Source organism: Gallinula chloropus, assembly GCF_964237585.1.
Source record: "Gallinula chloropus genome assembly, chromosome: 3".
NCBI classification, from domain to species: Eukaryota; Metazoa; Chordata; class Aves; order Gruiformes; family Rallidae; genus Gallinula; species Gallinula chloropus.
In genome coordinates this window covers 22879212-22906569 of record NC_140087.1, presented here as the reverse complement: position 1 = coordinate 22906569, position 27358 = coordinate 22879212, and the positions used below count along the sequence as shown (strand labels likewise).

Here is a 27358-nt window from a genome sequence, read left to right as displayed (position 1 = left end):
CCTCCTGTCCTCAGTTTGCAGTTTGGGAGTGGTTTGATTTGACAAAGAATGATGGTTTTATATGCGAAACGATTATATTCTGATGTAATAAAGTGATGCACACACAAAAACCAAAGCTACACAAAGCAATGCCAGCTTTTGAGATCTTTCTTCTGGGCTCTCCAAATGTGACAGCCACAGGCTTGAGGTATGATTTTAGTTCAGGGTTTACGCTCCAGGCACTGGAAGAGGTATCTGGAAAGAGGCAATGTGATGTCTGAGCAGGTATTTCCCGTCTTCTCAAAGAAACAGGCAGCTGGTTGGAGAAAAACACTCCAGGAGCCAGACAGACCACGTCTAACCTAACAAGCAGTGAGGACCAAGAGCTGATGGAATAGCAGAGAGAACGGAGCTCAGTTCTCTCGGTCCATGGCCACAAGCTCAACACACAGTCCACGGGCTGCATTCTGCGTTTCCTAGCCCCTGGTGTGCACAGAAAACACGTTTCCAGGAGGTTAAACTCATGTTTAACCTGCTACTTAAAACAAGGTGACTCAAGTAGGTTTTTTAATCATTATGTGAGCATTTAAATAAATCAAAAGTGATAATGACACTGCAGTTCCACGGGGAGCTGTCAAGTATCCAACTTACATGAAATAAAGACTACCGGTTTACAGATACGCAAGATCTAAATGCAGGTCTTTGGATCACAGGGCCACATTTTCAAAGAGCAGTTTGCCCAGCAGCTCCCATTTCCCCTTCTGATCACTTCCAGATGTGATCGGCACTTGCAAATTCTGTGGTTCTTATAACACGATGAGCTCTGTCATAAACAAATAACAAACACTTCTGTGGGGATGGCTGGAACGCCAACAGCAAGGCTGTGGCCTTCCCTCCCACACCGGCAACTTCTGCACAACTGTTGAGAGTCCTATCCACAAATCTGCTGGGAATTTCAGAGTCCTTTCTGCATCTCTGACAGCCGACCTGGTTGGAGGTAAGGAACAGGTAGCAAACCTATTGACTGAGGAATCTTGCTCTTTCTTTGGTGTTTAAGGCTAATTTGCGCAACAAAGATTACTTCTCATACATAGAGTAAAAGGTGGAGATGATCAGCTCTGGCAGTTCCTAGCCTGCTGCTAATCCATCCTTTGTAAGACACAGCCTTCAAAGCCACGCTGCTTACTGCATGGAATTTCAGAGCACCGCAGGGAAAACACAAGGCAGTGCTCCTTGTGACATGAAGTCTGATTTTAGGTAAAACGACAAAAGGAGTTTTGAAAGGTCTGTTTAGAGCCATGATTTCCTGTGGACAATGAGTAGGGGGGTGCTCTGGCATCTTCACTCTTTAATGAGGAAATGCTGTCTTCCAAACCACGTGTTAATGGCAGACTTGAGATGGAAAGAAGCGTCAAAGCACAGAAGGTCCTCCAAATCCACCTAAGAAAGAGGAATTTCTAGGGATAATTTCATCGCTATGTTATTGTCCAACTACCTTTCTTGGATAGCACTCCTCATAAGCTTTCCTAGGGTGCTGGAGACCTGCGTCTGCAATAGGGTAGTTCTTCCATTTAGATCTGATGGACCTCTCAAGCACCCTTCATTCTGGGCTCGTCTGTTCAGTAGCTTGATGGGGAGTGTACTTAATTTCCTTGACCTGTTGCATAAACATCACCACCAGTGGCAATGGGACAGCTGGCACAACAAGGCCCAGACCATGGTGCCTGATCCACACCTGCATTTACTGATTATAAATGTCAGCTTTATTCATGTAAGATAATATTTAAGCAAATCAAAAATTGAGAAATCAAGGATGAAAGGCTGGGAATTTTGCTGTTGGCTTCAATGGAGCCTGGGTTGTATGATGTAACTGTGAATTCACATTTTCGTTACAAGAGACAGAGGGTGGGTTGTGTCTGACTTACTCTGAATTGAAATGTCTATTAAATTTCAAACTAGTTATTGAAACGTGGTTCTTCCTCATCAGGGGTTACTCAAGGGAAAAGAAGCTCTTTCAGGTGTGCGATATTGGAGCCATCATACTTCATTTCAATGTAATTTCTTTAGCCACCACTACAGGGCCCTGCAAGGACTTCATCCATCTCCAGAAAGGATGAGTTATGATGACAGATTGGGCAGAATACAGGAGTTGCCAAAAACTTGTAGTTCTCATGCTCCATTCAAACTTAGTGTTTTAATGCAAACAGTCTGAGTCTTTTCTGTTGTTTGTTTTTTGAGTTTGGGTGGTTTTTTTGCAAATATGAAAGACAGAGAGTAACTGGCAAGCAGTCATAACATGGGAAACGTTAATGCATGTCACTTTCAACAATGAAGTTCCCCTTAGATGTTAAACCTGATCTTTACCTTGGCTCCCCAGACAAATATTCCGTAGTTTACCTCATGTGGAGCACATTATGGTTGGCTCCAAAGCAGTTTGTGTCAAAAGCAATTATTTCTGTTCTCTAATCGCAGTCACAATAACCCAGCTAGGTTTAGAATGTAAAATAAATACATGCAACTCTCTGACTGCCTGATGCTTTAACTGCTTCGGCATTTAATCATTCCTGTTAACTAATAAGGTATAGCTGGGCATAACCACTCGGGATGGCAAGGTATGTTAGAAGTGCTGCAGACATCACTTTTTGTTTTGTCCAAGAGACTTTACCCATGCCCCTGAAAGAATGGGGAGATTATTGCATTTACTTTTAATAACAAAGTACATTCAAAACAATTCCTGCTATTCTGAGGCAAGAGAGAGAATGATGCCCTGATAAATGTACTCATGCTGGCCAAGCTTTACAACTGGTATCAAATGATTACATTTAATTTTGCTTTGCTGTTTGATTTCCCCAAGTCACTTTATAATTTGAAACTTAAAGCATACACACAGGTTTTATGTACCTTTTTAATTTGGGATGAAGTAGGTGATTTTCCTAAGAGTCAATAAATAAGTGTTGCTGAGGCCTCAAGGGCACAATTTCCTCCTTAACCCCCACCCCTGCCACCCCAAATTATGCACCTGAGCCACACGAAGGGGCAGGTACCAGCTGCAAATGTGCAACACCTCTAGTTTCAGCCCAGCCTGCACGACAACACCCTGGCCATGGTGGGGCAATACCCGTCTGCCCCAGGGCAGAGCCACGGCCCTGGACCCTCACTGCCCCCACACAACACACACAAAACCAGTCCCTCTGGTGGAAACTGTCCTTGAGATCTCCCTCTACTCAAAATCCAGCTTGGTTTGACCTCCCCATGACTTCTGACAGACCTCCTAGCCTTTAAAAATCACTACATGTCCACTTCCATCAAGGTCACGAGGAAAAAGCAGGGCAGGAGGAACCAACCCTAAAGCCTTGTGGGTTTTTGAAGTTCACTCACATCTACACTGCAGGCTGTCGACTGCAGCTTCACCGTACTGGGCACTGGTTCCCCTGTGCTTAAGAACCTGGTTTGCAATTCAGGGCACTAAGGCATTAGGTGACAGCTTTTTATAATTTAGTTATTTTTATTTCTCAGCAAATGTTAAAATATTACTGCTGTAAAAGATGGCATAATAATGAAATGCTAAGGGAGGTGTATATCCTTCTCTAGCACTATTTTGAGAAAGTCACGAAAAGCACTGCATCTTTGAGAGCACAGGGTGGGTTTTTTCTGTTTAATCTACATAATTAGAAGGAAAATAAGACATAAGCCTGAAATAACACAGGAATAAAACATGATCTTATGTCTAGTCACCTGCCAATTACTTCTACACTGAAAAGCAAATAAAATCCAAAAAAACCCTTAATATTAAAGTGACTGAGATTCAGTTGTAAACTGAAACAGAACTAAACCAAAATCTACCAGACGGGATGTTCTCCCTCTTCTGCGCTTGCGACACACACTAGGTAATTCTTCTAAAAAGTCAATCCATGGAATTCCTTTATTTATTTCGGTACCAGGTATGCCTTTCTCCATAGATACGCCAAATGTACCTTCCCGCAGACTTGCCACTTCAGTCCTGGGCCTCTCTCTTAAATGGCAGAGAAGAATCCCCTATGAATTAGATCGAGACCATCACACTCACTGTCACACTTAAACAAATGTAGAGTCGAACTTTGGTTTTCAAAGATGGGCGGCATAAAGTAATTCCCAAAGAAATTTGACAATAATGCGGACTCAGATCACAGTAAATTATATCACTTGGCAGCTAAACTGGAGAACGAAGTCCAGAATTGCCAAGAAAACTCAAGACACACATTTGGATATATGGAAAGCTTTGCAACTTCTAACAGAAAGGAGTCTGCACAGGCATCTTATGAGACCCATAAAGAACCTTATCAGCTGTAAAGGAGTGTGTAAATTCTAAGGATCAGATGAAAGTTTTTTGCCTTTTTTTTTTTAAAAAAAAAAAGCATTCAAAAGGAGAAGATAGAACAGACAGACCATCTGCAATATAACCACATAAAAGACCCCTGGGCAAATCCGATCCCATTAGCAGAAGTGCCTGACAAATCTGCCAAAGAGCCAGATGCTGCTTGTGGAGGAGTCTCTTTCCCTACTTGTCATCTGTATCCTCAGACTTCTGTTCCCAGAGGAGGACGACGATGACTGGTGCTCAGACTAAGCTACGTGTGGAGAGAGCTGGAGCACAGAATCACACTCTGATAACGCTTCCTTAACATAAAGAGAGGAGACCAAGTCTGAAATGCTAACAGTTTTAACTCACGTGTGTGCATAACACGTGGAAGATGCAGATGTTAGAAAACTGCAAACTCGCAAAAAGTTTATTTGCATGTGGTCTCTTTTTATAGGGACTTTTTGTGTCCATTCTTTTCTTCTGCCCTACTTTTCTTTTTTCTAAAGACTGGCCAGGGTACACTAGGATGGCAAAAATGTGCTTTTTGGCATGTTTAATACTAGCACAGCATACCAACTGCAAGGGGCTAGTTAAACGCTTACCGAGTACATGGGCTGACTCACGGTATTTAAAATGTGTCTGAATAGGCTGTGAAATACCTAGCCAAGAACTTACTCTTAAAAGTGATTAATTTAAAAAGTAACCTGTACCAGTCTTGGAATAGGGGGATTTGGACATAAATGGCCCGTTAACTTTTAATGTCTGCATTCTTCTAGGACTCTTTTGAACTGGATTTGAAGTGCAAAGTAGGTGGAACCAAATACTTTGACTATTCAGTCTCACCAACGGTAAAATATATTTGGAGTATCCAAGAGGTCAAAGACACTGGAACAGACTCTGAATTAGTTCTCCTGTGTACTGCTGTAATGTGATATGACAGAGCAAAAAATAGACCGAGGGAGAAAGAAAGAAACAAGAGCTCCTTCTCATTGTGATTGCATGTGCTGCACTTGAAGAAGCAACACTGTCTTTTTATGGCTCAAAATCCAATTCATGTCTAGGATGAGGTGCTAAGAACCCCCTGGATTAAGTAAAAATACTTGCAGGTATAATCTTAGGTTATCTTCATTCACGCAAAGTAATATTTGCCCCATCCCAAGACACTCCTCAAGGTTCAGAAAAGTTGGATTCTGATCGCTACATTATTTGATACAGAATTACATGGACATCTTTTACTTCTCTTTAAAATCCAGGAAGACTAGTGCACTTTGAAAGTACCATGACTTAGGGGATCACCAGATTCAGTATAAATGAGTCAAAATGTGGGGGTGGGTAGGGAGAAAGAACAGAGAGGGGAAGGGGGGGTATCGTGAATGCTGGCTCTGAGAGTCAGTGCCAACCTTCAAAAGGCCAATTGCTCAGACCTTGCCCACCCGCTTTGCTGAGCAGCAACATACTCACTTGACACAGAAATTCATTTCAGCTAGGCCAGTGACTGCCAGACTGATGTGTGCTAACCCAAACCCACTTTGCTGTGAGCTAATCAGCACTGGCTGGTCTATGATGCAGCGTGAAGAACATGCATAAACGTGAACTTAAATACCATCTATCTATGCAACTGGCTACAGCTTAAGGCTGTATGTTGGACTACCAGTGCCCACACTGTGACCTGACAGAAGCAAGCCATCAACATGCAGTGGAGAGGACGCTGGGCCGCTCACCTACACGGGTATCCAATTGTCCAAAATAGATGAGTAGCAACCATGTGCCCACTAAGCCCCTGGGATGGCTTCAGTCCTGCTCCCTCCATACACATGCAGCATCAGCTCAAGAAAGCAGATGGGGATAATGACAGCATCCTTGCAAATGGCCTCAAGACTACACTCACCCTCTGCCATCAGCAGATGCATTACATTGCATCACCTGTTCACCCAGTAGTAAAGGCAGTAGGACATACAGTGCTATCATTTCTGCCGGGTGGCAGCATGTGGTTGCCAAGTTATACTGTACAACATCACTCCCGTATTAAAGGGGTGACAAAGGGGCTGGGAGACAGCGACGGAAGAACTGCACTGCATGCTGCTGTACCTGTGCTGGTAAGAAATTGTTCTGAAATGATGACTGCTGGATTACATCAATTATTTCAGTGTGCTTTCAGGAATCTTTGATTTTAATATTCATGTTAAATTGTCAGTGTGCATTTTTGTCTATGGGTTGCCAATCCTGATTTAAAGTTATTACTATGAGGAAGTTGTTTTCAACGTGCTTCTTACAGATGAAATTCCGGAAGCTTTTGCTGCCCTCTATTCAGTTCTTCAGTAGTCCCTTTTCTGGTTTTAGGTGTTGGGAGTGACTTTGGCTCTTAACTGCCATTAATACTTAGTTATTGATACAGCTGCAGAGCTTAATTTATGCCAGCTTTTCCCAGCATTTTCCCATTTAGGTTGAAGGGCCCTCACCATCCCATTGCCTATCATGGCAAAATACATGTAAGAGTAGTTCAGCATGTGTGAGGGTAGTTTGGTGTCTGGGGGCTGCTAAATAACTTGCACTCTTGGGTTGGTTCAAAAATCACAGGGAACTTTGTCAAAACTATTAATTATACAAATATATGGGGTGGTTCCAGTCCTCCTCACAGTGAACCACAAACATTCACATTAAATCGTTCTCTGAGGAAGGGCATATGGAAGGAAGAATGATGAGAAGACTCTGAAACAGATGTGGACACAGAAGTATCCTGGGAGTCACCACCATTGTTCATGTAACAGCAGTGTATAAAGTAGGAATTACTCAAGCTGATGGAAAATTTTCTCACCAACTAGTCCAGGAGAGCAAAAGGGACTAGATTTTTGTGTGCTGGTTACAGGATACTGTGGTTCAAATCCCCACTCAAGGAAATATGTAATACTTGTACCAAGTGGAATAGCTCTCATTCAACAGCCTAATGTTTAGGATATGTTTAAGGTATGTAAGATAGAAGTTATATACAAGGAATAAATATGTGTAAAATACCAACTGCATTTTAATGCATGTATTTGTTGAGTGAAAACAGAAAAAATAAGCAGTCGTGAAGTATTTTAAGAGTTGGTGGTTCAAGCCATTATTCAATTGGATTTTATCCACTTTAAAAATATACCTAAACAAACAGGAATGACAGCGTGTTTCTAGCAAGACAACCAATAAAATAGATGTTTAAAATTTAAATTATTCCATTGCAGCATGCACTACACAGCATTTTATGTTATCTCCTCTATCTCATAAATAGGGCATATTCCTGCCAACAGTTAACAATAAACTCAGACCTGTTACAACAGCATGCTTCCCTCTTTCTCAGAGATGTTACCTGATTTCCAGATGTATTAGATTTTCTCTATTTTTAAAATAGGATTTTAATCATTAGTGGTGGTTTGTTCTTGCATTCCAGAAGCACAAATTCATACTAGAAAGCTCTTATCTTTTATATTATGTGACATCAGACAAAAAGATTATGCACTTGCACTTATGGGTAGCTTCAAAATCTCCCAATTACTTCTACTAAAACACTGAAATCTTCTCTATCCTTTTTTTTTTCAATAAGGTGATATAATTTTCCAAAAAGTGCTTGGTTTTGTTGCGTTTGTTTATTCTAAAGTCTGACTCACTACTGATTCATGTTAATTGAAGTCTTAACTCTGACATGATGTGGCATTGGGATCACCCAGAGAAAGTAGTATTAATATAGTAGAAAATATTTTATGCCCAATTAAAAAACCCAACAAAAACAATTAAAAAAATCCACAGGAATTTGTAACAGACTTGAAATATAAAAAAATACATTAATTTTATTGTTAAAGCCACAGGGTATGTTAATATGAACCATTCGAATACTTCCCTGTGATGTCATCAGTTACCATGTGTTTGCACTCTAAATAGATGATTGTAATTTCTGTAAACATATTGAATATATTTTTAGAACTCTTTGGGGGCTTGATCCAGAGCCAACAAAAACCAACGGGCAGACAGTGACCAGCTTCAGTAGGCCCCGGGTAATCAGAAGACTGAATTTCTAAAGTTAACGAATGAGAACATCAGCACAGAGAGGGCAGAGCGACACCACACAGCCTGCTCTAAAAATAGGAGAGACTTGCACTGCCCAAGAAGACAACATCCACAGCAAGGCAACACACTTCTTGTGGCGACTGTTGTGCGACGGCCATGGATGCTGTGTGTCACTCAGTCACACGTATCTGCACAGCCATCTCACTAACGGCATTATTTTGATTGACTCAAACCACCACGCAGCAGGCAGACTAAGTATGTGCACCAAACCTTTAATAAGCAACAGATTTGTATAAGACATTCTCTAGAACGTGGCCTTTATGGGAAATCTTATTCCCCACTGTAGCTATTTTAGAATTGGAAAATTGTGCTAAGCTTTTTTTGCCAGCCACTGCCTTGACTGAGAAGTCTGGGTGTCATCCTGCTCAGGATTTCTCTCAGGTGAAGTGTTTATAACTACAGTGGCCTCACTGACAGGAATGCTGTATTCTGACAGACATATACTCCCTCCTGTTGACTGGATTTTTTCTTCCATTTTCTTAAAGTTACTTGTGGCAATCTTTCAATTTCAACTTTATTTATTCTGTCTTTTCAGAATTTTGTGTTTCAGTATGTGTTCTTTATAGTGTGCCCCAAACCCAAGAAATGCTAGCAGCTAGTTACAATATATTTTCTTCCTGGCTAAAGAATCATTTTATTATTGCATGTATTGCCTTCTGGAACTGAACAGTTCTGGAGAAAAGCAGAATCTGTACAATCAAAATAAACGCTTTTGTTTCCTTTGCTTATGTTGTGTATCTAGCTGGTCTTCCTGTAATAAATCAGCAGTGCAACAGGGGATTGCTGGTTGAGTCTGCATGATTGCTCGGGTGAAGAGCGACACAGTAAGCCGTTTTCACAGTCAATAGAAAGATCAGATGCATGGCATCTCAGAAGCGCCTACCTTACGTATCTACTTCAGGGTGAGATGAATCTCACCTTCAGTGCCTAAGTCAGAGTCCTCTCAGTATCTCATGTCCTCAAGTGAAGCCCATTCATCACATCATTATGATCAGTCAGTGTGAGATACAGTGGAGCTACACCACTCCTGATTCAGAAAAGCATTTGCATTACCCTCTAGCCAAGATAAGCTACATACGATTCCCAAACAATGCTTACCTTCTAAAAAAAGCTTCTAAGACATGGATGAGACGTACATGAGGGAGCATAACGTGGCTTAAAAACACATACTAAAGCTCGGTAGTTTGACCTTGCCCGTTTTTAATACACAAACAGGACTAATTTTTTCTATTTATAATTGCTTAAACCTAAGTGACAATTTCCATAGCTATTGCTGGCTTTTCTTGCCTGGCAACTCAAACATAAAGCTCCTCATCACCATGCAACAATAAACATTTGTTGTTCATCTCCTGAACTGCGAATGAATGAACTGCTGGTCTCACTCTCCCAGGAATGGGTATGCAGTGGGTCATCTGTCTTCAAGCAGTCATGGGAAAGGCATGACAGCTTCATCGCAGAACCTGTCAGATGCCTGTAAACCTTGGGTTTGGGTTGAGGAGTTCTCAATGTTAGATCTGGTAAACCATGATCTGGTAAAAATGGAATATTGCATGCTATTAAAATAAAGCCAATATACAACTGAGAGAATCAACCATCATCATCATCCCGAGATAAGACTGTGAAGGTCTCGTTGAGGGAATTAGTGAAAGAGACGTATTTTACATAGTCTGAACTGCTGAGATCAAAAAACTTTTGATGATCTGGTTGTCTAGAAGGTTGTGTAGAAGACACACCTTATTCTCCTTTTCATTTTTGTTAAATATATGGATGCCCATGGAAACATTGCTCAGTCATGCACTCATGCAGTATTAGCACAGCTCAGGTACAGTATGAATAGTGATCATCACATTCGCAACAGTGCCCCTGAATTGCAGAGACAACAGACCTTGTTCCAGTGAACTGAATGTAAAAGCTGTGGTAGTTCTCACTGCATTTAATGTCATCTATTTGCTTACAAATACATTAAAAACATGTATGCACACTCTATATCCTCTCCAATGAAAAACTGTAAGTAGGCATCAAAATGGGAAAATACAAAAACACATTCAGAAGTTTTAAGAGAGACTTTTAAGATGGAGGAACAGACTCAGGAATTCGTATCACTAAAATCATACTCTGTAGTGCGCTGTGAAGAAGTGTGGGTGTGGAAGAACAGAACAGCGATCATCTGATGAACAGCTGCAATCTACGCTACGGGCCTCCCTGAAACCCCTATTGAATTGAAATATCGGAGACCTCTTTTCAACACATGAAAAAAAAAATCCCACTGTCCTTTCCTGGATGGCTTGCTTATCTGGCATATGATATGCAACTGTGCATATGATTCAGTATTTACCTGTGATCATCACTGGTGAATTTGTAGTTGAGTAATACATACGAACAGCCTTTGTCTAGCTGGTGCTAACACAACAGCTATAATGTAATGTTCTTACAGCATCTGACAAAGTTTTGGGGGGTTTGCTTAAGAGTGGTTTCTTTTCTCTTTCTTTTGATTTGAGAAATAATAAAAGGAGAGTATATAAAGGAAAAGCCAAGTCAGGAAGACTGTATATAGCTTGAGATATTAGATCCACAGGCTTGCAGTAACAGTTATACAACAAGAAAACAAGAATGGAGTGCTTCTTAGTCCACAGGACTTGGCTTTAACTTACCAAAGCGAAGATCCATTGCCCTTCCATGAATACACAAGTGATGTCTTTTTGACACCACAATGTATTTTCACAAGTTAATTTGTCTGCTAACTTTCATCCCTAGCTTACAAAACTAATTGTTAAAATCTTTGAGTTCTCTCTTTCTTCTCCCACAGATAACATCTTCACAATGTAAAGATGACAGTTTAATGAGGAAAAGTATACAAAATATATGGCCATTTTCCATTACCCTTCCAGGAAAAAAAAAGAAAATGTGTGTTAGCTGTCAGAAAAAAACCCTCATTCCTCTTCAGACTCCTACCCTCTCCAGAGAGTAAAAAGCACGATTTTTTTTCCTATAATCAGTGCACTTTGAGGAAGCAGCAGATGACCCAGATAAATTTCCACTTGCAAGGACTTTCTCTCCCTCCCCTCATTTCTCCCCTCCTGATTTAATTTTATCGCCTAGAAACCCCAGTATTTGTTGTCAGTTCTCAATTCCTTTGATCTAAGAGCTTTGGGGGGTAGCAGAGATGTGTCCATCAAGCAGTCTGTAGTCTCAAAGAAAGATGCTGCCCTGAGATGAGCAGCCAATCCAAACGTGCTGCACAGTATTAGTGCGAGCAGGGGTCTGGGACTCGGTATTTATCATTTTACCAGACTTCAGAATCACATATATTTTGGTCTTTTACACATTTCCACAGCAAGGTCTTGGAGTATGAGGCTGTGTGTGTTAGATGATTTTCTTTTTTTTTTTTTTCCAGTCCATGTTTAGTCTGTTCTGCCCATGACACTAATTGCAGGGTGATCTCTCTCTGCCCTTATCTTGACTCCTAAGCCTCTCAATATCTATTTTCTCCCCTGTCCAGCTGAAAAGGGAAGTGATAGAGTGACTTTGGTGAGCATCTGGCCTCCAGACAGGGTCAAGCCACCACAACATTGAATTCAATGTAGGAGCTGTTCAGCACACTTATGATTGGTACTATTTTAAAGTATACCTGTCATATAAGAAAACTAAGAGCAATGCATGTTTATAAGCTCTGAATACAAGAACATTTCTTCCTAAGCTTGCTAGTGAATTTGATACAGGGCCAGAGTGCCAGAGTTGTCACACATGCATGTCACTCCTATCTCGTTCAGACCTGTAGCACGATGGTTAGCTAGTTCCAACTGTGTACTGCCTCCGTCTCACACACCAGCAGCTCCAGAAGGCTGTAAGCATTTCTTATTACTGGATGGCTCTCCAGATTTGCAGGGTGAATTTAATTTTTATTAAAAAATTAGGAAGAAAAAATGCCATAATATTGGTGCAGCCACGACACTACCAGGATTAGGTATAATACCACCATTTAGGTATAGTATCCAAATGCTTGGGGATAAAAGGAAGTGTTCATAACCAGCTCACAGGGAATTGGCAGGATAATTCCCAAGAAACTTTGACAAAATTTGTAAGACAAAGTCATTTGTGAATCAAAATCTGTGGCAGAGATACTGAAGAGTCATGCGTGTTCCCTTTTGTGTTTACAGTTCACCCATCCACGCCATGACTTCAGTTCTTAACTACTGTTCCCTTTCCGTCTATGCAGCTTACCTGTCTGTCAAGATCACAACCATTTTCTATAAATAAATGCTGGCAATAGTCCATTTTTACCAGATACTTCTGGAAAGCATTTTTTGTGATACGCTGCATAGGTTAGTAAATTCCCTTCAAAAAATTTACTAGTCACATCTGCAGTTTGAATGTTTCTTACTAAAAGACAAACCAAGGCCAAGCAAGACAAAGAATCTGCTGATACACACATGTCACTCCAAGAATTCTCCTGACAAAGTTCCCACACCCAATTTAATTACTTCCCTACTGTAAAAACACTTTCCATCTGCATTTATTGTAATAGTTTCAAATCCAAAACCAACAGACTATAAAGCTAGCTAAATAAATGAATGATATTGGCCTTAGGTCCCAAGCCAGGAGCTATTCTGCAAGGCTGTGTGTCTCCAGCATTCATTTTTATGCTGATGTTTCACTTTACGTGCAATGTTTTCACTTAAGCCTTGTTTAGAGAAGAATTACCTTGCTCCAGGCTTTAAAAGTTTTATGTGCCGCGCGGTGCCCTCTAGCGCTACTCCAGCCAAAGCTCTGCCAGAGATTCCCCTGCGAGACCCAGTCGCATCACAAATCCAGACCTGACCAACAAAACCCTACTCCAGGCTGTCTACACAGCGTCGCACATGCTCAGGCCAAGAGCTTTACTCCCAACTGTAGCTGATATATCCTCAAACTGAGGCTATGGAGATCAAAATGAAAAGCATTCTTCTTTGAAAATGCACCTTACAAAAAACAAAGTACCAGATTTAGCCTCCAGACTGACTGTTTGTAACATGGGTTCCCTCGCGCGCTTGGGGGAAAAAAAAAAGGTATCCTGTTCCTCAGATTTGGTATGAAGAGCTACAGCTCACAAAAACGTGCCCTCACGTGACAAGGTGATAGCAGTACATTGTATTCTGGGTCCTCAGGTTTGTTGGGACATCGCAGTCTAATGAACCTACTATGGACTATGGACTTCATCTTACAAATCTCATTTGGGGAAGCAAGACACTTTAAACTACAGACTTCCCTAAGCTAAGTTGGGATTCTCCGGGTCATCCAAGTGCTTGGAAAGACAGTGACTGTTATAATAAATTTTTATCCAAAGCAGCAACACAACAGATACATTTTTTCTTTTAGAAGTTATTAAATGAAGACCAAAGGGCAAAACATGCCTCTGCTGAAGTCCAGGGCAAAACTGCTACTGAATTAACTGGAATCGTCTTTGGACATCATATTTTGTATACCCTTACATACATTCAGTTCTTACTGAACCAAATGAAAGGATGCATTAGCAACTGATGTGAAAAAACAAAAAAGAAATCCAGATGTTGCACATCGTGGCTCAAGCCACAGGCTATTACACTGGCCTTTGATGTTGCAGGTGATGTTCAGAGGATCCTGCTGCAACAGCAGCACAAAGACAGTTAAGGATGGGATTTGTGAGCCCGCCTTGAATGACTTTGCTTTTCTTAGTTTTAATCACAATATTTTGTGGCTCTCCCCTCCCAGTTAAAGCTCCTGAACTTTTGTGAAACTGAAATAGGTCATCTAAATAGAATCAAGACAAAGACAAAAGCACTTCAAGCCACAAAACTTGAAGAAAATCATCCACTGTTGCTCAAGATCTTACTAATCAGCAGGAAGAAGGACACTTGATGACACATCTAAAAAAATTACTACTCTGCCTGCTCAAATTTATACATACTTGTACATATACATGCAAAACATGGAAAGTAAATCCAGTTGTTCCTGTCCATGAAATTACCAGACTAATTGGAAAAGTTTCTTTATGAAGAATGTATGGCCTATCCAATGTAGGAACACAATGGCATGTTTTTTATGAGTGAGAACAAAGCCATTTTGATAAAGGTGAATTTCCCCAAATGAGCTGTATTATCAGTTAAATTCTAGACTCTGGTATGTAGAAAAAGAATGAACAAAGAAAATGTAATTTGTTTACAGATATTTCCCTACAGTAATTAATAGAATTTTAATTTTTTTTTTTAATTGAGGATGACAGTTCAGCATTATTGCACCATCTAAACTCAACAACTTAGATGCTAGCTCGCATCTTTAACTGGGAAAAGGGAAAATAAAACCCCAAAGCCCTTCCAAATGGAAACCCATAAAAAGCGATCCAACCATTCGCTCTTCGCTAGAGAGGTCTCTCGCGCTCTGACGCTACGCCTCCGCCTCGCGCCCCGCCACCGCCCTGCCGTCAGTCAGCACATGCTCTCCGGTACCATACCTGGGATTCTGCGGCTCTGAACCATCTGACTCTGTACACGGTTTCTTTACCTGCAAAAGCAAACGAGGGCCTGTTACTCTCACTTGAAACACAACTTCCTCGCTCACGGTTCACGCACTTAGAGAGCTTAAAGTGGATCCAGCTCTGCTCACCATGATCGCTATAAAATACTTCCCGCATTTTACAGCAGCAGTATGCAGTACTAAACAGTGTGTTTCATTATTATCCCACGAACAGCTGCCAACTGCACTTCCCCAGGCTCCATTAGTATGTAAAATGTTCGGCTAAAATAGCTTGGGAGTAGCCTAACGAGGAACAAAGAAACCAAAGAGCCAGGTTCCCCACTTCGAAACCAGAAAGCTATGCTGTTCTCAGCTCGATAAAGGAAAGTTTTCCCAATTGATACTGCTTCTGTTTCCTGCTAAAGCTCACAATAATAAACACCAGATTCTGGGGCAAAGCGAAACAATTCATATGTTAATTTTCATTTTGTGAATTTGCTAACTGTATGTTAACTGTATTTTCTAATGCATCAAAGAACACATACACCATTTCCACATACCTGCAATATATAACTACATAAAAAGTATTTCAACTTTCATATTAATCTCTGCAATACATCACTGTTAGGTAATTAAAAGTGGGAAAAATCCATAATTTTCAAATAAAAATAGAAAACTGTTCCCTTGCATACTAGGTATCTCCTTGGGATAGTCAGGATTTCCTCCAAAAATTTAATTGTACCTTCTGGTAATCTAAATTTCTTGTACTTGCAGGAGAGAAAAAAATATTTTGCTTGGTTGTGTGCTAATGGAGAATCCAGGGCTTTGTGGGAGGCTTCAAAACTCCATTCGTAAAGCCACCTAAAAACATCATAGTCACTCAGCCTCGCTTGCTGTGACTGACACAGTACAAAGAGCATTCCTATTACAACCAGCCAGTGTTCAGTGACAGGCTTTCAGAGTGCGTTGCATCAAGAGATTCTTTTATACATTTTTGGTACATAAAAGCATTTCTACTGAAGTTATTGGCAAAACAGTCACCAATTCCAACAGAAAAAGGATTAGGCTAACACTAAATATTTTTCCTAACCACCTCAACTGAATGCCGTGCAATGTAACACACAGGTGTCTTCAGCTGCCCTCTAGATACTGGAAACACAATGCAGTTGCATACATGGTCATTCACAGAAACCAGTTTTCAGCAGCAATAATGAAAATTTCCCAATGATGATAACTTAAAGCAATCTTTACTATTGCAATGGGTATTATCCAAAACACTAAGAGATGCAGCAAATGCAAAGGATCTTGCTTGATTTTTACTAAAAAAACTTTCCTCAACTTATACAGTCATTCAGTTTCATCACTGTTAATTTATCTCCTTTCTCTTGTACTGCTTCTTCACCATTCTTACTGTGATGCTCCATGGACATGGTAGTTGCAGAGTTGCACAGAGACATATGACCACACACAGAATCACAGAATAGAATAGTAGGGGTTGGAAGGGACCTCAAGAGATCATTGGGTCCAACCCCCCTGCCAAAGCAGGTTCCTTAGGACAGATCACAAAGGTAGGCATCCAGACAGATCTTGAATATCTCCAGAGAAGGAGACTCCACAACCCCGCTGGGCAGCCTGTCCCAGGGCTCCCTCACCCTCACTGTGAAAAAGTTCTTCCACATGTTGGTGCGGAACTTCCTGTGCTCCAACTTGAGGCCATTGCCCCTTGTCCTGTCTCCACAGACCACTGAAAAGAGTCTAGCTATTTCCCCCTGTGTCCCACACTTGAGATATTTATAAACATTAAAAAGATCCCCTCTTAGTTTTCTTTTCTCAAGGTTAAACAGCCCCAGTTCATTCAGCCTATCCTCATAGGGGAGATGCTCCACTCCTTTAATCATCTTCATAGTGGGTTAATCAGCTTGATAGTGGAGAAACTCAGTGTGAGAGACAGTGATGGTTCACGTTAACCCAAAGCTCTGAGGGACTAACTCATAAGCATGCATATGCAAACATCACTGCTATACCTTTATGCACACTACATAGTTATTGAATTAACAGTGCAATGCAGTGGCAATTTTACTGCAATACAGTGTGCGTTAACTTATGAGCAGGAGAAAGGTTCATTCAAATGAATGTACTGAGTGCCAACATCACAGGCAGTTGTTCAAAAGACAAACTCAAAACCATTCAAAGACACTGAAAGTGACACAGCCCTTCCTTTGGCCCTACTTTCAGAAGCAGACTGTCTCAACTGAGTTATGCATGGACTTGGACAGAAAGAGCGTATTTTTATTTTATATATAAAATGTAATTTAAAATAATAAAAATCTAATTTATTTAAACCTAAAAATTGAATTATAAAATATAAAATATAACATAACATCATTTAAATGAATTAAAAGTTTAAATGCATCTAATTTATTTAGAACCTAATAAAGCTCCTTTTCACTTGTCCCTTTAGTGTACTCTCTCTTCCCAGCAATTCTTCTATCTCCTTGCTGTTAAATTCTCTGCTATTTATAGATTCCTTTCCAATTCCTTTGCTGTTTGTGTGGTTGCCACCAGCAGCCCTGTCTGTCACATCTGCCCAGGTCAGGAAAGTCGAACCAGTGACTTTAATCAGTTGCTGAAGGGTCTGACAGTCACCCAGCACATCCCAACACCCTGGTCTTGCAAAGTGATGGCAGGTCCCTCAGTGGACAATTACCACAGAAGTCCAGTATTAATTCACACATATATCAACGCTATCTAAGCACTTTTAACATACACAATGTAGTAGGAGCACTGATTTTCCTGGACAGGGATGAGAAATGATGCTTCTCTCAGCGAAGGAGTTGTCCCACCCTTGCTTACACTACTACTGCATCTGGCTTTGACCAACACTATCAAGTAAATGGAACGACTGAAAGATTATGCTCTGTATAGTTTTTATATATATAAACCCCCTAACAACAACAAAAAAGACAAATTCTGGTGTAACTTAAAAGGGAGTAGCAGAAAAGTCACGGACCAATTGTATAAAAAAAGATTCACTCCCTAGGAGATTGAACAGACTTGCCAGAAAAAAGGTATTTTGTATGCAAGAATACTGCAGTGAAAAAATCTTTTTAAAAACAAGAATATTTTGGATTTTTAGCTTGGTATATAGAAGATGCAGTTAGCCTGCTATCAGTCTCTGAGGAAATGTGCAGTGCAAGCATGCGGTATAGACTTGTCTTTTCCTTCGAGACTAAATGTAAACTTCACTGTGTATCTTTAGGGTTCCCCTTTGAGAGAAAAGGTTTAATACACAGAAACGTTATTTCTTAAAGGAGGAGCAGGTATGTGATTTTCTTTCAAGTGGTCATATGGAATGAACACCACTTCTCTTTAGGGCTACTGAAGTAGCAAAACACATTTTGTTATTTATAAAATTATGCCACCCTTGAATGTGAGCAGAAAAACACTGTGAGAACTTTTGATCAAAGACTAAATATCGTTTCCTTTGTCTTCAGCCGCACCGTTTTTCTCTTTAATCTGCCCTGATGTTTTCAAAATAATTAACTTTCACTAACACCACACTTACATTCTCATGTATTAAATTCTACAAAAAGAACCTTTTTCTTTACTACTTGTCTGTTTTCCTTTTTTCTCCCCTTGTTTACACAGGTTTTCTCACCTCTTTTTTAGTACTAGGCATGTTGAGAATCATTCACAAGAATGGTAAGACACATTTCAGTTGCAAGCTGCGCTACAATCTCCTTCCCTGGCTGCCTACTACAAAATGTTTGAAATGCTTATAACGTTTATAAGCTTCTAAAATCCCTGTTTTCACACTGTTAGTGGAGTCCTATTGTAGTCTGGCTCCTATATGTGTTGAAGACTCTCCATTTCAAAGATGTTGACCCTGAGTAAGACAGGATTACTTTTCCTGAGGGCCATAAGCTCCCAAGGCATCAAGAAAGGGACTGATACTAGCAAAACTGTTGTGCTTTGCTCTGCTAGTCCCTCCTCCCACCTTGCAGGTTCCCAGGCAATATCCTGAAACAGAAAACCCCTCTAGACTCAAATATGGGGAGGAACAGACAAAAATTAGGAACAAGGAGAGGGAATGGAAACTGGGGGACAAAAGAATGTTATCTGCAAGGGACAAAATTAGAGGAGGGCAGAAGACAGGTGAAAAAGAAAATAAATGTGCCAGACCTGGGTATGGGGTATAGATGGTGGACTGGGGTTGGCTGGGATGGAGCAGCACAGCACAGTTTGCTCTCCTTTCCTCTAATGGGATGTGGGACTAAGACCATAAGTAAGCTTGAGCATTCATCAAGTATGTGAGAAAGTCACTAGAAAAAGCTTTAGTGACCAGTCTAGCCGAGTAACAGGCTAGCTCTGACACACCATCTGCACTGTACACCTAATTAATGACCCAAGCTGGGAAACTATACTTTGAACTTACAGGATGGTTTACAAATGCTATGTTTATCCAGAAAAATGAAGGTCTGATTTGACTCAAGACTGGGGAAAAAACAGTCCATATTTTATGCAGTATCTGCCTTCACCTCTGCCCTGGTTCAGCAGATTTCAAATACAAATGCTGTTTTAAGTGTCTGATACGATGAGGGCACAGCGAAAAAGAGATGCACTTACTAAACACTAAAGTTCTTAATGTATATGAGAAATATTTACATGAAAAATTATTTTACATTAAGGATGAACTCTGGATGCTTCAGGTTTCATAAATATAAACCAAGGAACAAAAAAAGAAAAACCTAACCACAAGTTCACCGAGAAAAAGAGACATCCCCAGGAAAGCCGTATATGTCACGTAATAAGAGCTGCACCATAACGCATCAGAGACTTGATTTCCACAGGTCATATTAATTCTGGCATTTCCTTGCTTCTGATGTTTTCCTTTGGAACATTAACATCCTTTTAACATGATTTTATTGGACCTCATTACACTAGATGTTAAACCATGAACCGGTCCTGGTCTATGAGGTGTTCTCACACACACACTCACGGCATTAAACTCATAATGCAACACAGGTGAGAAATCCTTTCTAACACTTATAATAAGCACAGCTGAAAAATCTTGTAACATCAGCAGTAAATTGTTCTGGCAGTGCATCTGGGGAGCTGCCTCATCCACTGCATCCAAGTATAGCCTTGAGCATCGCTTCCAAATTGGTGGGTGTGCAAGCAGGCTTAGCAGTGCTTGCAGTGCCTTGGTTCTGGAGGAAGAAGCTCTGCATGGTGGAGCAATGGAAGCTCTAACACAAGGACACAAGAACGATGAGGGAAAAGTGCTCTCTGCAGACCTACAGACATCTCAAAGTGCATGTATGCACTGGCTCAGCCTGTGCTAATGTCACTCTGTCTGCCCTGGAGTGTAGGCAGAGCAAGCCTACACTCCAGCATAGTAAAGAGAAGTAGCTTCTCCTTCAGGTATGCTTTAGATACTGACTTTGAGACTGGTTACATGTAGTTTTATAACCATCTTGACAACAAAGCCCTTAGCACAGAGGCTGTCTGTACAGTGCCAAGTATAAGAATGCTTGCTACCACAAGATCCTGCATTGCTTCCATAAAACAAATGATGACATTATCTTGACACAAAAAACAGGGCAAGGGGTAGCTTAAAGATACGGTGCAGGGATTTAGTAACAAATTGTAGCCATTCTGAAAATATACATGCCTTCAAACTGATTAAAAAATATACAAATATTACAAAGAATGAAGTCGTATATGATGGCTAAATTCAAATACTACTAAGGATATGTATGTCTCATGAAGACAAAATCTCAGTGAAGCTTCTGCAGAAACAAACAAATGCTGAAGATGCCTAGAGAATGATCTGAAAAGAATTCCAACTGATCACAAATTCTCAACTGAATTTTTTACAGTAAAACACTGTTATGCTAAACTTCCATAGGTCTCACAAGGGTTTCAGATGCTTAGGCCTAATAATATGCTTACATAACATAAACAAACAGTTTGTATGGAAGTGTAATAAAACATGAAATGAAAATGTACATAAAAATGTAATACTATATAGTTATTCATCATCATGTTTTAAGTAGGTTTCTGACAGTTAAAAACTCAAACACTGTTGAGTGACAGACCTCAAAGTAATAGAAAGTTGATTTTTTTCCCCCCACAATTTTTCACAGTGCAGGCACTGTACATATCTGTATTTTAACTGAATCACATCCTGAAGTAGATTTGTCAAATCTCAGCAGATCTGAAAGTAGCTCTAATCGCAATGGAAGAATGAGGAAGACTGTGCTTTAGGAATCAATTTCAAGCAGAAATCAACAGGAATTCACTAGAGTGAAGTTAGTTTGCTATTAAAGGTCTTGGGGTTTTTTTTCAATTAAAGGCTCTATGAGCTAGTCCCCAGTGAAAACAAGTTTTCAGCTCATCTCCTAAACTAGATTAAGCTACTGAAAAGTCTCTTCCATTCTCCTAGTAATTAATATGTTATGCCATCAACTAAAATTGACACCTCCAATCAAAACAGATCGAGTTTTAAATGCACTGAACTATATATATATATTTTTTTTTTAAATGAAAGCAAAGTCCAAATTCCTTAGAAGGTTTGAGTATGGAAGCAGACTGCTGCAGCTGCCATTCATAATTTATGTAGCACAGTAGACGAGACTTCACATTTCAAGGCATGAGATGTTTACATGTCGGTGAGAGGAATAAGAACACTGTGGATGTTGAGTGGGAGCTTCAAACATGTAGCACAGTGCAGGGCTGAGAGGAAGGGATGGGACCAGGAGAAGCCACTGCTGTCCCACCATGGCTTCTTTGTATGTCCATGCAAACCTTTTCTAAGATAGACATGTTCATGATGAAAAGTATCATTGCTACCCTTCTGTCTTCCCCAGCTCCCCCTTACTAGTACAGTACTAACTTTGGTCTGAAACACTATGTGGTGTACATCTAACTTGCAGTGAGAAATAATCCAGAGGGGACACATCTATTATCAAATACCTGCACTTTAAGCATCTAAATCTATCTATCATTATCACTGCAGGATTTCCATACATCTAACACACAGATACAGATAGATTTCACCTGACCTAATGCAGTCATTTATTTCAGAAAGAGAGGGATTATGCCAAGATGAGTTGTGAATAATGGTCACTACTCTCCATGGGCTGCTGGAGTGGTAGTCTACCAGTACCACACACCAGTGTCCTGCCTCCTGGAGAGGTACTGGGAAGAGCACTGAGGAAATGGAACAGTGCACTGGTCAGAGCGTGAGGGAGTGCCCACTGTCCCCACAGAGGTTGTGTGTTGCATCACATCTTCCATGAAATCTTCTCAGTCTGCAACACCGACTACAGGTCGGGTGAATGAAGAGGGATGACTCCTGCTAAAGTTTCATGCCTTAGAGCCCCAGCTTCTTTGAACCAGTCACTTTAAGAAGAAGCTGTCACTTACAAGGCATATACTAATTTTCTAAATGCTTCTTATTTTTGAGATGATACTCTTAATCACTGCTACAGCATCTTAAAATTTTCCTTATAAACAGTTCACCGTGGATGAAACTTCATCAGGAACCATCCTACAGACAGTCCAAGGTGCTGTGAAGCGGCAGTGTGCTTCCGAGAGGCTGGGATGGTGAGTAGTGACACGCTTGAGCCCTTGTTAGGGTACACAGTACATAGAAAGTAAAGCAAAAAGGGATTTAATCAATCCAGGTGAATGTTTTTTTTCATATGTGTAAGCAGACCATAATCCTTGTTTCTTTCAGGAACATTGCACAAGTCTTAGCATCGACACAAGCATTTGTGCTACTAAATCCGAAAGATTTATCCAATATAAAACTGTGTTTCTATTGAAAAGCTTTACAGAAGGAGGTCTCTCATTGATAAAATCCAAGACAACCTTAACTCCCCCGTTTTCTCATTTGCAGGCTATCTTCGGGGTCAAAACCTCCCTTCCTTGGTACTTTCTTACTAGCCAAAGGATTTCCTTCGTGTTTGTTTATGCAGCCCGATTAATGGGTTCGCTCAGTTCAGAGCTGTAAGCTTCTTTCAAGTCTTCTATACCTGCAGACATTTTTAAAACACATTTTACATTGCCTTTGGCACAGGCGCACTTCAAAAAAGTATCAGAGCATGTGAAGGTCAAGTCATAATTTAAGCGATCCCAACCTCTCAAGTCCCGTCTTCTGCATTTTGAGATGCATTTTTACATGCACTGGGGGGGGGGGGGGGAAGGCTTTTTTTTCTTTTTTCTTTTTGTTTGCTTGTGTTAGATGGAAGAAGGAAATATGCCTTCCCTTAACTGGTGGGGCAGGCAGGGCAAATGCCACACCACAATAGCAGTTTTTGTTTCAGCCCCGGTTACCTAATAGCTGGGAGCTCACAGAGCACTTTCCCCCCTGCCCTGTTGGGAGGATGGGCCATCAGGCTGGCTCCCTTCCCAGAAAGAAAAAAAAAAAAAAAAAAAAAGAGTAGAAGGAGCTAGCTCCCCATTCAGCAGTTGCAAAGGTGGGGAAGCTCCACCAGCCTGGAGCTGGGAGCAGCTCCTTCATTGTCCAAGGCTCCTTCATTGCACTGGATATATCTCGCTCTCATTTCGTTCCCACAGGGTCTTTTTCTCTCTTTCACTCCCTTTCTCTCTGTCTCACTCTATTTAAAAAATACTGAAGACAGACCTGTGGTCTTTTTTGCCTTTTCAGATCATCAGCACGTGTCATTGCAGCTGAATCTGCAAGTATACTCTCGGTGCCTACCTGGTAACTCCAAACTGGGTATCAGCTAGAAGGTACTGTTCTTAATCTAGATATGGAAAAAAGCTTCCGTTTTGATTCCATTTATGGTCCCATGATGTCCCCATATTTGTTGTGAACACACCATTTTTATTAGTTTTAAGTGCTTGCTTTCAGTACTCCCAGATACCGCTGACCACTCTTCAGGAGAAAAATGTACTGAGATGCAGGAAGAGAGCCAGGTTGTGCACTGCTTTCCAGATCTAATCTTCTAATTCCTCAACTCCACGGAAATATCGTAAGCGAATTAGGTGTATCAAAGCTGCTTTGGAGTCATCGTTTAATATTCAAAGGAATAGCAATCATCTCCCATTATATGCATACGATTCAGTGCCCCCTCAGAAAACCTGCACTTATTTTCTTTCCTCCCGCTTTTCAAAACTAACCAGGGCCAACAAATGCAAAGGAAAAAAAAAAAGTAAACTTTGAAGCTGAAATTTAAAGCAATGAAAGTCAGGAAGTTCAAAAGTTAATGTTCCTATGGCTATGTTAACTTGGCCATGTTGCAAATACATCATGCAAATACTTCAAGCTATTTTGTTAAAGGCATATAGTGCTGTGCCATAAAGCGTAATAAAACATGCTGTTTTCTTTTCATGTGGAAACCATCTTGTATGAGCAACACTGCAGTGTATTTCTCCTGCTAATGCTGACTATTCTACCACTAGTCAAGTATCCCAGCCACAAGGCGCCTCTGCTCTGGGGGTGCTGGTGCCTCGCTGGGACCCAGCCTTCCCTTAGCTCACCAAGAGCTTACATACTGACCTCCCCAGTAACAAAGGTCAAATCCTCTCCCGACTCTTTTGCCTTACCAGAAGATAATCTGTCTTTCCCTTTAAGATCAAAGAACACTTGCCACAGCTTCTCCATCCCTCTACTTTGAGAAATTTAAACAAGTGGCCTTGTCGATCATCTTCTTTCTGCTCTTCACTCCTGGTTTCTGCCCAGGAGCTTATCAATACCAAATTGCAGCAAACGACATGCCCACACATCTATCAAATATCCTCACCACATGACAAAACATATATACATAAAATACTCTGTTTTAGCAGAGAAGTCCCTTTTCTGTCCCTGTACTCTTTTGTTTGTCTTTTGTATTTTTAATGCAAGAATTACTATATGCTAAGGTTGAACGAGATCAGCCTCCAAATACTTGTCTTACTCTTGGTCAGCAAGTCCCAGTTTCTTAGCTCCACTAAGAGTTCACTTGCAGGTGCTAGGTCAGCCATCAGGAAGAAATATCCACCAAACCACCAGCTTCTCTGTCCTCTCTGTCTTAGAGGAGTGCACTCATGAGTTGTATTCTCCACCCCAGAGCTAAAGGGACTTCAAAAGGAAATGTGGTTTTGAACCATACTCAAAACGTTCAGGAAATATAAAAAAAAAGAAAAGAAAAAAAAATGACGGATCTAACGTGTTCACCTGACTTTATGTGAGTTTTGTTCCAAATATTTTTCAAAGCATCTAAGTCTTCATAAAATTCCAGCCCACATAATAATGAATTAATAACTGACTCTTATCATGGTCAGACAGAACAGGATGGAACTTTCTTTGAATCATTGATAAAACAAGTTGCTGTGTAGCTGAATCAACCATCCAAACAAAGTTCCTACACTGAAACTTGAACTATTCAAGATGTAGTAGACACAAGCTCTTGAACTGTAGCCACTTGTTCACCAGTACCACTTTTCTTCTTGCTCAGACACACTTTTGGCAAACTTTTTCTTCACTGTTGGTCTCCTTGCAAGCATATAGATGAGCCAGATGTAATGGCAGGAGATCAGCATACTACCTGCAGTGTCCGAGAACCCTGCTGTGTGACTAGTCCAGCACATAAATGTCATACAGAATCAGAAGAAATGCCAGTCCTTGTAGATGCCTTTCAGAAAAGGAGGAAAAGCAGTGCAGCACTAGATTTTCATAACAATTTTTAACATGTAACTCTTAAGAAGGACTCAACTCACTTCTGTGTCTTCTGCATCCATCTTCATCTCTCAAGAGATTGACTGCACTCAGTAGACTGTCATATGTGACAAGAGAGTATCAAAAAGATGAGAAAATGTAACTGACCACTACTCACAGATAAAAAAAAGATCATCTGACTTGTTTATTAATGCAATTCAGTTCCACATTCTGACCTGAATTCAGACTGTACACACTCTAAAATGTCTCCTTGAATTAAACGCTCTTTCAGCTGGCCACTAGTCAGTTTCACTGTGATCAGGGTTAGGGAAAGGGAGGCTTGAATGTACCTGCATGCAAGAATAATTCCAGAGCCTTGGCTGCTTCTTCAGCTCCAGCTGAACTCCAGCATATTTCACAGAAAGAAGGAAAATTCCTGCTCTGAATGTTGTCAGGACAATTTTATCCTTTCTGACTAAAGTAATCAACAGTTACTGATTATAAGAAGTTGTCCACTGCTCTCTCCTTCATGACACTGAAAGGAAAGACTGAGATGCGGGAATGCGAACAGGCTGCTCCTGAATGACTGCAGTAACCACAGAAAGTGACTCAGTCCTGACTAGGCCTGCATGGGCTTGCACTGCAGCCTCGTGCAGATTTTGTCTGGGATACAGTTAATTTTCTTCACAGTAGCTAGTATGGGTCTGTGTTTTGGATTTGTGCTGGAAAAAGTGTTGCTAACACAGGGATGTTCTCGTTACTGCTGAGCAGTGCTGACACAGAGCCAAGGCCTTTGCTGCTCTTCATCCCACCACACCAGCAAGGAGGCTTGGGGTGCACAAGGAGTTGGGAGGGGGCATACTGGGACAGCTGACCACAACTGATGGTTGGACTTGATTATCTTGAAGGTCTTTTCCAACCATGATGATTCTATGAGTCTATGACCAAAGGGATATTCCATACCATATGGCATCATGTTCAGCATATAAAGCTGGGGAAGAAGAAGGAAAAGGGGGACATTTAGAGTGACGGCCCTTCTCTTCCCAGGCAACCATCATGAGTGATGGGGCTCTGCTTTCCTGGAGATGGCTGAACACCTGCCTGCCCATTGGAAGTTGGGAATAAATTCCTGGCTTTGCTTTGCTTGCATGTGCAGCTTTTGCTTTACGTATTAAACTGCCTTTATCTCAACCCACGGGTTTTCTCTCTTTTAGCCTTTTGATTCTCTCCCCCATCCTGCTAAGGGGAAGTGAGCAAGCAGCTGCGTGAGGGAGGCTCAGCTGCTCAGTGAAACCATGACATCATGCCTTCACCTTGCATCAAGAGCAGCGAGGGTAGCAGCAACGGCTAACCGAGACTGTTGTATTCAGTACTTTAGCAAAAGGCATTCCCCAAGCTTAAGAGTTGTCAAGCCTAGGGCAAGCAAACAAAGATTTAAGCTTAAATCTAAACAGGAATTTGGTGGTTAGGCCCATTATCTTCAACAAAATGATCCAGAATAAGGCAGATAAGTATGTGAATATGCTTTTGTAGTGTGAGAGGCTCAATTAATGCCAGAAAGCAACAGGTGGATGGAGCAAGAAGACAGGTTGTAAGGAGGATGAACAAGGTAATATGAGCAGGTAATATGAACACGATTTTAGCTCAGCACCTGCCTAGCCATTATCAGCTGGCAGAGTCCTGTAGGCATCGTGGAAGATGGGAATTAGACAGGGACCATATTAAAACAGTACTAAAATAAAATAAAATTTAAGAACAAAACAAACAACCCCCCAACAAAAAGCCTTGTCCTGCTATTCCATGGT

General features: G+C 40.8%; 1 protein-coding gene across 1 annotated transcript in view; it reads right to left on the bottom strand.

The window, feature by feature from the left end:
• The window catches only part of EYA4 (EYA transcriptional coactivator and phosphatase 4), a 152274-nt gene that overhangs the window by 57516 nt on the left and 67400 nt on the right, over nt 1-27358 (bottom strand). The window contains exon 3 of the mRNA XM_084262506.1: nt 14883-14932. Coding sequence (XP_084118632.1) covers nt 14883-14932 — 50 coding nt within the window. The remainder of the gene's footprint in view (nt 1-14882; nt 14933-27358) is intronic.